This window comes from Scylla paramamosain, chromosome 4 (assembly GCF_035594125.1).
Source record: "Scylla paramamosain isolate STU-SP2022 chromosome 4, ASM3559412v1, whole genome shotgun sequence".
Classification (NCBI taxonomy): domain Eukaryota; kingdom Metazoa; phylum Arthropoda; class Malacostraca; order Decapoda; family Portunidae; genus Scylla; species Scylla paramamosain.
In genome coordinates, this window is record NC_087154.1 from 22897027 (window position 1) to 22909526 (window position 12500).

The 12500-nt window shown below is 35.2% G+C and overlaps 1 protein-coding gene across 5 annotated transcripts in view; it reads left to right on the top strand.

Moving 5' to 3' along the window:
• LOC135099872 (neuroplastin-like) overlaps positions 1–12500 on the top strand; it is a 56808-nt gene that overhangs the window by 14542 nt on the left and 29766 nt on the right. For 3 of the 5 annotated variants that reach the window (XM_064002493.1, XM_064002494.1, XM_064002495.1), the window contains one exon: positions 3025–3208. In XM_064002493.1, the coding sequence (XP_063858563.1) occupies positions 3025–3208 (184 nt within the window). The remainder of the gene's footprint in view (positions 1–3024; positions 3209–12500) is intronic. The other 2 variants (XM_064002496.1, XM_064002497.1) reach the window with 1 other exon arrangement.

The following is a 12500-nucleotide window of genomic DNA, read 5'->3' on the forward strand; positions in this document are numbered from 1 at the left end:
CTATTGATTTTCTTTTTTGATAGCCATACTGACCTCTGGAATTTGAGATCCCTCTTGCCTGTTATTCTCTTTTTCTTCTTTTAGATCATGTAATACAGCCACCATTTGAGAGTGCCTATTTCCCTTAGAAAATGTTAAGGTTGAAGTTACATTACATCACACGTTACTTAGTAATAGTACACAGTATTTGTGATCCATACATGTGACTTATTTATAGGCATGGTATTTTTGTAATTTTGTCCAATCAGGATATATATGAGAGCAGATTTTAGTGGTAGAGTTTATGTAGGTTCTAATATGTTCTTAAGAGACCACCTCAGTTTCCCACTCTTACTGATTTATAGCCCCTTTCTGCTTAGTATCTGCTTTCCTTCTACTCTGGGCAGGGATACAGTATTGGGCTGTCATTCACAGGCTTTGGTATCTGAGTCCTGTTGTCCATAGGTTTTTGTTTACATTCTCTCTCTCTCTCTCTCTCTCTCTCTCTCTCTCTCTCTCTCTCTCTCTCTCTCTCTCTCTCTCTCTCTCTCTCTCTCTCTCTCTCTCTCTCTCTCTCTCTCTCTCTCTCTCTCTCTCTCTCTCTCTCTCTCTCTCATGCCCTACTTTTGTTTTGCTTGAGACCTGTTTACCCTTATCTTGTGTTTCAAAAGTACTGTGCTAAGTATTGGGTATTCCTGTATTCTCCATTTTGTCCTTTGTTTTCCTTCTTATGTCATTTTTGTTTTGATTTCAACCCCATTTAGTACTGTAAGGCTACCACACATTAAAAGTTGTTTTTTTCTCACTGCCAGCTGTATGAATAACAACATTAAAAGTGGTCATAAGTATAAATGGTTATAAGTTGCATAGGTTTTGAGTAAATGCCTTCAGCATTTGTGGATTCAACATTCATGAATTCAGTAATTTGCATATAGATGCCAGAAGGGAAAATGTTTGTGAATAAAATTTTTACACAGTTGCCACTAATTGCAATCTCAAACCCAATGTTGTTCATCATGCCACTCACCCACACACTGACACACACACACACACACCTGATAGTGCATTGGTTAGTGTGCCTGATTCACAATCAAGAGGGCCTGGGTTTGAATCCCAGGTCAGGTCAGAAGTCATTGGGCAGACTTCTTTACATTGTAGCTCCTGCTCACCTAGCAGTGATTAGGTATCTGGTGTAAGTCAGAAGTTGTGACCCACTGCTGGATAGGAGAAACAAACTCTGAAAAGGAAAATACACATGGGGTTGCCTCATCAACCTGGGTCTAGTCTACTAGGATGACCAGCACCATCTGGCAGCCACAGTATCAAATTGTAAGATACTTCCTGAGGGTTAAATGTATACTTAAGATGTAGTATGCGTGTTAGTATATAAGTATGTAACGTGTGGATTTTCAGCTGTGAGGCTGCAAGATTAATAAAACAAATATTATTATTATTATTATTATTATTATTATTATTATTATTATTATTGTTATTATTATTGTTATTATTATTATTATTATTATTATTATTATTGCTGTTATTATTATTATTATTATTATTATTATTATTATTATTATTATTATTATTATTATTATTATTATTATTATTATTACACACACACACACACACACACACACACACACACACACACACACACACACACACACACACACACACACACACACACACACACACACACACACACACACACACACACACACACACACACACCGACTGCCACACAAAGTCGCATTCCCTCCACTTCCCTGCTGTGTTGTCAGTTTAGTGCATCTTTTGGTGACTGATTATGTACATTTCCTACTGCCTGTATATTGTGAACATTTTCCCCAGTTGGCCAGCTGTTCCATGCTTTCAATCTCACTCACACTATGACCACATTCATATTAGCATCATTGTATTTTAATCCTGGAGACCTTTCAAGACTCTTGCTGGAGACACCCCTAAGTGTGCAAATGTGTTAACTCTAAAGGAGAAAATTGAATTATTAAATAAGATAAAGGAAAGGAGCTGGAAGGGTAAAGTGTGTGGTGGTGATGCAGCATTGGCAGTCATATTAGTAATACTTACGAGTAAGGAAGATACAGCAAGAGGCCACACTACGGTATTCATCATTATTACTACTTTTCTTTTAGTAAATATTTAATAATGTTTGTAAACACAGTATATAGGGTTCTTTGCTTAAACAAGGCCACAGGGGATCAGGAGTGTTCATACATAAGAGGAAGCACCTCTGTAAGGGTGTCAGGAAATTTTGCAAGGGAGCACCCAACCCCCATGAATGTTGAGGGCTGGATATATATATATATATATACGAGTATATATATATATATATATATATATATATATATATATATATATATATATATATATATATATATATATATATATATATATTATTATTATTATATATATATATATATATATATATATTATTATTATTATTATTATTATTATTATTATTATTATTATTATTCTTTCAGTAACATCTCCTGAATGACTGAGTTAACAAAATAGGCTCAGTTTAACATGGAATACTGTACAGGAAATGTGGTGTCTGTAGTATTTGTAATGTCATTTATTAAAAACTTTACAGCAAAACATCTGTAGAAAACCTGTTACATATCAAAAGTATATGAATAAACAGGTCAATAGAGTTGTCTGGAATTGGGAGGATTCAGCATCTTTAATATCTTGTGTGCATAACAATTGAATTTAATATATATATATATATATATATATATATATATATATATATATATATATATATATATATATATATATATATATATATATATATATATATATATATATATATATATATATATATATATATATATGAAAAAAATCTGGGTTCATGTCAGGTGATGTTTAAAACCATAAATAACTTTTCTGGATTGTTATATGTTATTATACTAACAGAATATTTAGATTTTATAAAGGAAACATATTTTGACAGGTAAGTACTAGATATTTTACAGCATACTTAACAAAATGCTAAAACTGATTCTATATCCCTTTTGCCAGGTACTGGTGTTGCACACGGTACAGAGAATGAAGGGGAAGGTGAGTCCAAGAGTCCTATTGTTAATTACACAGGGCAGCACTTTGTAACAGAGAAACAGGGCTTCTACATCCAGTGCAACCTCACCCTCTTCAACCAGCTCAAGTGGACTCACGATGGCAAACCCATATTGACAGGGGAGGGGGGGTAAGGGATGTGTTTTTTTTTCTCCTTTTGGCAGTTACTGAGTATGCTACAGCTCTTTTAACATATTGGTGTAGAGCTAATCTACCCTTTATTCTCAGTAAGCATAATGACCATAGTAATATCTAGCAGTTTTGTGTCATCCAGTGCTGTCTTATATTTCTCAGCTGTTATTTTGGTGTGTATTGGTTTTGTAACTTTTGTAACCTTATACTTGAGTAATATGAAACTGCAATCAAAAATCAATTTTGAGAGCCTTACTCCCTAGCAAAGTAGGTCTAATTCCTGGAAGACATGCTGTACAGAAATGTTAATTCAGTATTATTGGGAATTTTTGTTCAATAAGTGAAAATATCAGATTATATATAATGTTCTTAATATCCATTGTAGTACAGCTGAACCTTAGTATGCAATGATTTACTGCATAAAAAAAAACAGCAAGGAAGCAGAAAATTAGTTTTTTAGATCCTTAGCATAAGTTCATATATGACTGACAAGTAGATGAACAGAATAATTAATCATATCAATATTTATTCTAATTTTTCCCTATTTTCATTCTTTGTGCTCCTTCTTTCAACTCCTGAATGAATGAATAATGCAGAGAGGAAAGCAATGAAAAGCAGTGGCATAAGTTAGATACCTTTCCACAGCCATTCCACACCACACACACACACACACACACACACACACACACACACACACACACACACACACACACACACACACACACACACACACACACACACACACACATGGAAAAGAAAGCAAGAAAGAGAAATTACATTGGAAGAAGAACATAAAAGCATAAGAAAATAAGCGAAGCAGCAAGAAGCTGTCAGGCCTACACTTGGCAGTCCTTGTATGAGATACCTCTTTCTATCATCATCATTATCCATAAATTTGTCTATATAATGCTGTATGTGCCACTGAAGACCCGTGCTTGGAGAAAAGAGGATTATGAGAAAATTATTACTTAGTAAGGAACCAGAACTTATTAGAGATATCAAGTTGGAGTGTTCATGGACTAAAAGTGATCATGCTTCAATAGAGCTTAATGTAAATGTGTAAAAGGAGGTAGAAAAAAATGACAACAAAATAGGAAGATTTCATTACAGCAAAGCAGACTTTTTAAACCTTAGGTAATATCATATTTGCCAGTACACAAGTTGCATTTCTTTTTCTTAAAAAAAAAAATTCTGAATTTTGTCTTATAAAGTTTCGTGCAGAGTTCAAAATTCCTATCATCCTAACTTCTGCACATTATCTCCTTGATTCATGTTTTAGCCACCATACCACTGTCACACTGGATGTGAGGACAAAAAAAAAACACTCACTGTTTTAGATGCAGTAGCACCACACTGCCATACCTCTGTCTCACACTGGATATCAGGAAAAGCCACATGCACTCAGTTTTAGATGCATCAGCACCACACCTCTGTGTCATACCAGATGTGAGGATAAACCACATGCTCCTACACTTCTAGATGTGGTAGTGCTGCACTACAACACCACTGCATTGCACCAGATGTGAAGGCAGAATGCACACACTCACACAGTTTGAGGCCACATGGCTAATAAATAAGCATTTTTCAGTTTTTTCAATACCCTGAGTTTTGCAGTCCTTAATTTTGGTGCTATGCTTTTGGAAGAAAGCAAACATGAAACTTGAGAGCGTATTATAGTACAAAAATGACCTTGTATCTGATGGGGCCATATTATTGAATCAGAGCTTGGGCACAAAATACAGAAGAGCCATTGTTGTATAGCTAAGAGAGTCTAAAGTGACTTGTCTTGAGTAGTAGTCCAGCAAGTATAACAGCTTAATAATAATATTTATAGTACCACCCAACTTATGAATGAATTAAGTTTCAGATGGTTCATCAGTTGTTATTTTGTTAAATATTTTGGTTGTTATTTTGTTAAATGTTTTGGATGTATATGTCTAGGTAATATACAGACACTTCCCAATTTATGAACAAGTTGGGTTCCAGAGCTCCATTCATAAGTCGTTATTTTCATGAGTTATTATGGTGTTATTTTGGGTGTACAGAATCCTCAGAATCAGAGCTTGGTTACAAAATGCAGAAGAGCCATTGGTGTATAGCTAAGAGAAACCTGAGGTGATCTGAGATGGCTTAATGATTCTTAGCTACAGCCATTATCATCACTAGCCTTATGCTTGTCACCAGCCATGATTAATAATTAGAAAGTTGGAAAATGTGCAGAAAAATTTTGGAGCATGGCCAAGTGAATCTTAGCAAGTTAGGAGTTAAGTAAAAACAACATGGTGCCTCTCTCCTTTACTACATTGCTGGCCAGCTTGGATACCAACCAGATGAGGTAGTAGGCAGAAGTTGTGTGGCAAATTTGAATCTGTGGTGGGATGACAAACAGAATTCAGTAACAGTCTATGTTAGATGCAATTCATGTTAGTTTTAATGAAATCTGTGGCAGAAAATTACTATGTTTTTTTATCTGGCTAAGACAGACTAGCAAGGAAAAAAAATCCAGACTGCCTACAAAATTAAAATTCTATATTTAAATTAAGGACAGCAAATACTTGAGAGTTTATAAAACATCAAAAGGTTAATGAATAAAAAACAGTATAATATGGTATTATCATTAAAAACCACACCAAGACATTGTTTACACATATAGCTGAAAACACCTGTCATTTATATCACCTTGTAACAATTACAGTACCACTCTTGAGTTTCTTGGTGTCAAGTTTTGCAATCCTTAAGTTTCACATTGAATTCTTAATTCTTACCATCCTGACTTTTGCCCATTATCTCCTCAAGTTTTGCACTTTTGTGGTGTGTGGGTTTCATATTCCTATCATTGGCATCACAGATAGTAAGAATAAATGCATACATGCTATATATTGTATACGTATTTCCGTGTACAATTCACATACCTGAACATTCTATTCTAGTCTTTATACAGTAGAACCTTGGTTCACGAACTTAATCCATTTTTGGCCTTGGCTCGCTGATCAAGTTGTTTACAAACCAAAATCATTTTTTCCATTGAAATTAATGTGAATACAATTAATCTACTTCAGCCTCAGAAATAAAGTATTTTTACTTATTTAAGTGTTTTTGTGATGAAGAATATAGAATGAAACTGAAATACATATCCTTAAATACAGACAAATAACACTAAATTAAATTAAACAGTATTGTGATTATTTACCTTTGTTGTTTATTGTTGCTGGCACGAGTGGATAGTGAGGGAGAAGAAGAAAAGGAAGAAGCTACTGAATTTTGAGTAAAAGGCTGCTGCCTGCCTCCTCCCCTCTCTGCCCCATACTCTCTCTCTCTCTCTCTCTCTCTCTCTCTCTCTCTCTCTCTCTCTCTCTCTCTCTCTCTCTCTCTCTCTCTCTCTCTCTCTCTCTCTCTCTCTCTCTCTCTCTCTCTCTCTCTCTCTCTCTCTCTCTCTCTCATATATATATATATATATATATATATATATATATATATATATATATATATATATATATATATATATATATATATATACACATGTTTTAGCAACCCACCTTCCATATGTGTTCATTACTGGTAACATACTGTAATCTATGATAATTGAAAGAGTAATCCAGGCTCTTTGGGCAAAAAGACTGAGCCGATGGTGACATCTAACATTTTTCTCCTTAGGTGGCATAATAGGGGCTAAAATAACAAAAAAAAAAAAATTTTTTTGAACACAGCACTCTTACACAAAGTGTGCCAATGCATAACTGAGCACAAAGTTCCATGGATTGTGGGTAATGTGTGTTTGTACCCCAAAGCATCGTTTATGAACCAAGCTAAAATTTGTTCACAAAACTAATTTGTGAACCAATTTGTTTGTGATGTGGGGTGTTCGTGAACCAAGGTTCTACTGTATAAATAAACCATTTGTTAGCCAGAACACAGTTCATGCTGGCTTGTATGCGAGAGAAGGGGACAGCTGGCAATGACACTACTGCATTGCAAAAAAAACATACAAACAAATGAGAGGTGTCTCATTACTGTGGCAGATACAATGATGCCAAACCTCTACACTGCTGCATCACACTGCATGTAAGGACAAAACACACACACACACACACACACACACACACACACACACACACACACACACACACACACACACACACACACACACACACACAGTTCTGATGCAGTGGTACTGCATTGCCACATCACACCAGATATGAGGACAAAACATACATTCACACTGCCTTAGATATTGGCACTGCACCACTGCACCCTGAAGAATGTGAAGACAAAACACATACTCACACAGTCTTAGATACAGTGACACTACACCATTTCATCGTCACACCCTGTCGAATATGAGGACAAAACACACTCTTACACAGTCTTAGATATGATGGCACTGCTAGGGATAAAATACTTATTTATTCTGGCCACATGGATACTATAAGATTTTTATTCCGACCACATGGATATTATAAGATCTTTATTCCGTCCACATGGATACTGTAAAATGTTTATTCCGGCCGCATGGCCTAGAACTGTGTAAGTGTATGTTTTGTTCTCACATCTGGCATGATGCAGGTAGATATACTCACAGGCACAAGTAAGAAAGCAGGATTACAAGAGAGAGACCTCAGGAGGAGGAGTAAAAATCTCACATTTCTCACATACAAGGGAATGGCTAGTGATAAACTGGACTACATTTGACTAAAACATAATGCAAATTCAATTCTCTGCATAAAGTATCAGGCAGCAAGTGTCTACAACTTCAATTTATATCCAGTTTTATGTAAAAGAAAATGTACTGGTCGATACAAGTGTTGCCTATAAAAGCTTATAAGCTCATAATTCTGTTACTTGTTTGTAATTCATAGTCCTTGAACCTCAGCTCAAGTATAGATTGACACTGTGAAATATAATCAATCATTTATTTTTATTAACATGTATAACACATGGGCATTTTAAAGATAGTTTTTAGATAAGGTTAACAGAAAAGAACTATGGGATATTCTGAAAATATACAGAATTGGAAGCATGTTGCTGGAAGAAGTGAAGAGCTTCTGTGCAAATTGTAGGGGATGCGTGAGAGTTGGTGATGATGTGAGTGAGTTCTTCCACTTCAGAATAGGTTTGTGTCAGTATTGTGAAATGTCACTATGGTTGTTCAGCTTGTATATGGATAGTGTAGTAAAGGCAGAGGCCTGAGTTTGATAAGTGGGGAAGAAAAGGTATGGGATCTGAGTCAGCTACTATTCATTGATGATACTGCTCTGGTGACTGACTCAGAGAAGTTGAAATGACTGGTGGAGGAGTATGGGCATGTTTGTAGGAGGAGGAAGCTGGAAGTGAATGTTGGTAAAAGTAATGAAACAAAGATATAAGTATTGAAAGGATGGATGTAAGATTGAATGGAAAACAGCTAGAAGAGATGGATTGTTTCATGTATTTTGGATCAAAAACTACAATGGATGGAAGAGTTGAGACAGGTAAAGTGCTGGTTAAAGGAAATACTTGATGGACTAAAAAAAAAAAAAAAATCTTTAGACTGGATATTAGTGTAAGGAGAAGATTATATGAGGGAGTAATGGTTCCCACTGTGGTCTATGGTGTTGAAACATGGGACATGGGAGTAGCAAAAAAGAAATTGTTAAATGTAATGGAAATAAAGCGTTTGATGAGTATATGTGAAGTAAGATGGACAGAATAAGAAATGAGGTAAGAAGAACTGATGTTTTGAGTGAGTTGGCTGAACGGGCAAATCAGTGTGTTGAGGTGGTTTGCATATATGGAGAGAATGGTTGACATAAAACTAATAAAGAGAGTAATGAAGTTAGATGTGCACACTGAAAGGTTAAGAGGAAGCCCTCACCTGGAACGGATAAACTTTGTGAGGAGAGCACTGGATGAGAAAAGAATGACTGTGCAGCAAGCAAGAATGATAATGCGTGATAGAGGTGAATAGAGAGTAACAGTGGTGAGTGCATAAAAATTAGTCTTATCGGGCTTTTCTCACCCCCACAGCTGCTAACTCTGTACAAGGGCCTTATCCATCCATGTATAGAGTATGCTTCACATGTCTTGGGGGGAGGAATTCTTCTAGAGAGGATGGAATCAAAAGCTTTTTCATCTCATCAGTTCCTCTCCTTTGACTGTCTTCAGCCTCTTTCTCACTGCCACAATGTTGCATCTCTAGCTATCTTCTACCACTATTTTCATGCTAATGCTCTTCTAATCTTGCTAACTGCATATCTCCCCTCCTCCTGCAGTCTCACTGCACAAGACTTTCTTCTTTCTCTTATCCTTATTCTGTCCACCTTGCTAATGCAAGAGTTAACCAGTATTCTCAAACATTCATCCCTTTCTCTGGTAAACTCTGGAACTCCCTGCCTGCTTCTGTATTTCCATCTGCCTATGACTTGAATTCCTTCAAGAGGGAGATTTCAAGACATTTATCCTTCAATTTTTCACTACCGCTTCGGACCCTGTTCAGGAACCGGCATCTCAGTGGGATTTTTTTTTATTGTATTTTTGTTGCTCTTGGCCAGTTTCCCTCCTACATAAAAAAAAAAAAAAAAAGCTGTGAGATTCTTCTTTTTCTTATATGTAGATTCTCATTCATTGTGTTGAGTGGTATTGTGTTTATCCCCAAATTTCCCTTCATTGTGAAAATATGAGACTGGCAGACTAACAGATCTAATGCTATTTGTGATATAAATTAGTTGATTTAGTACTCGTATATGGAAATTTCTGTGTTTCTGAGACAGATTTATTGCACACTGAAACTTTATACATAATACATTTATAATACAATAGAACAAAGATTATGATGAAGAGGGTGAGCATTGCTATTGTACTTTGAGAGATGACTCAACAGTTAAGGAGATGAGAATTAGAACATCATTGAAGTTATGAGATCAAGAGAAAAAGCAAATTACATCAACTATTGTTAGTTATGAGGATATGAAGAACAAAATGACTTGGTGAAGTATGCTGAATATTTTGTAGTTGAAGGTAGAGTGCCGTTAAGTAGAGCAAAGACATAAGATGATGTCCTGATGAAGGACTGTGGAATTAAGAGAGTTGATAGACAGTTTGAACATAACCATGCAGTTTTGCAAGCTGCCACAAGTGTTGGTGATGGATTATTCCATGTAAATACAGTCAGGTTACTGCTAAGACACAATATTCTAATCCAAATCATGTCTATTATGAAGATCATACTGCGTAAGAGTAGGGCATTCACCAGAAAAAGGCAGGCACTATCCAGAGATTGAACCCAGGACCTTCCACTTGCCAGATGGACGTGCTAACCATTACACCACAGTCACCTCCTGGTGACAATCATTACATACTGCAACGCAGGAGATTAAAACTTGAATGTGGGATGGGCCACAGCAAGCCACAGAGAAGTCTGAAATGTGGTAGGACTGGGATGCTGCCATCACCCACAGTGAACCCAGTTTAGTGATTGACATAGTTGGGGCTAGTGTTGGCACTGCAGCCACTGCTACCACCACAGCTATGGGTGTAAACTGTAGCTCAGTGAAGATTTTTAATTATTGTTATTGTATTATACTGATTTTAATTCATTAACCTTTTAATATTTTATAGTCCTGTTTAGTTCTTACCTTCAGTTAAATTACACCTAATGCAAATCACATTAGCTTCAACCTTTCTGTAGCTGCCTTTTATTAAAGATGAATAGGATGATTTATATTTATTCTCTACATGTTATGAAGGATGACTTACAGCAAGGAGGATGGATGAGGAAAATAATATTTGCAGAGATGCCTATTATTATTAATTTTATTTTACTTTATTTTATTATAACTTCTGGCTTCTCACAATTTTTTTTTAGTTTTACCTGTAAACAAGATAAGAAAATGTGTTCACATTTGCTATTTTTATTGTGGCATATTTAACAAAAAATTACAGTAGTGCAGTTTTTCTTTGTCTCTATCTTAATTTGTTTTGTTGTCAGCTTCCTTCACCAAAAAAATTACAATGTTGTAGTTACCATTGTATTGTGGGAAGTTTAACAATGATATGTAAGAAGAACAAATCAGGAAAATTATTTAGAGTAGTGATGAGCTTACTGTAGGGAAAAAAAATTGAATAATATGAAGTAGCAATGACAAAAATCCATATCTTCAGAAAGCAAATGTCCATTGACATACTGACATTGTTCACTATCCTGACTCTTTCATGTTTTGATGATGACTATACATGTCATGGGATTTTTTAGAGCAGATATAAGTGTGACAATTTTGCATGTCACTAAAAAAAATAGTAATAATAATAAATTAGAAAAAGAAGAAAATTAATAAACATTTGAAAGTATAATTTGTCATAAAAGTTTGGGGGATGGATTTAGTGTTTAGCAGAATACTTTTTTATTGCCTGTTCACACTTGAGTGTCGCAAATGTGCTTTGCACCTGATTATGGGTAAGCAAAGATTGTCAGTCTTGTAGTTGCCTTCGTAGTGGTTTTGTTTCATGTAAAACTTTTTTTTCTTCAATAAACTATACATCATTGTGGAAGAAAAGTATTTAGCGATGTCATGGTTATCTTGATGATTTTGGACAGGTTTGTTTTCAGTACAGTAAAATTTTTTGCATGGAAGCTAATTTCTATTTTCTTTTTAATATATTGTTTTGCTGATTTTTCTCTTTTAGCCATACTATAATACAGTATAATTACTAACCTTTAAAATGAAGTCTAATTCAGTTCTATGATTTATTGTAACTTTGCTATGAGTATTAAAAGTAAAACATATTTTTTACAGCTGCTCACAATGCCCACTAGCAAAGGTCATGTGCAAAGTGCAATTTTTAACTGGCATCAAGAACAAGAAAGAGTTAAGAAAAGTATAATGCAGTCCATTACCCTATTTTCTATTGCACTCACACACCACACAACAGTCCTGCCATGTTGTCATTTGGTACAAGAGATAAGATTACATGTAGCATTGATACAATACAGAGGTTGCATACTGGAAACTTCTTATCTTCTACAAGCTCTTGTACCTTACATGGCTGCTCTTATAACTTGTTGCGATGCATACAGGAAACAGAAGTGCCACCACATTATACCATAAATAGTCCTCAGTATTGACAAGCTACTGAGAGTGCCCATAACTCAGTTGTGATATCAAGATCAGTCACCAGTCACCACTTCAACTATAATCAGAAAGATTTCAGAATAATTACAGTAAACAGTGACAATTTATTTTTAATGTAATTACACAGAAGTACAAGTTATTTGGACATAATATTTTAAAGGAAGGCATATAACATATTATTCAGAA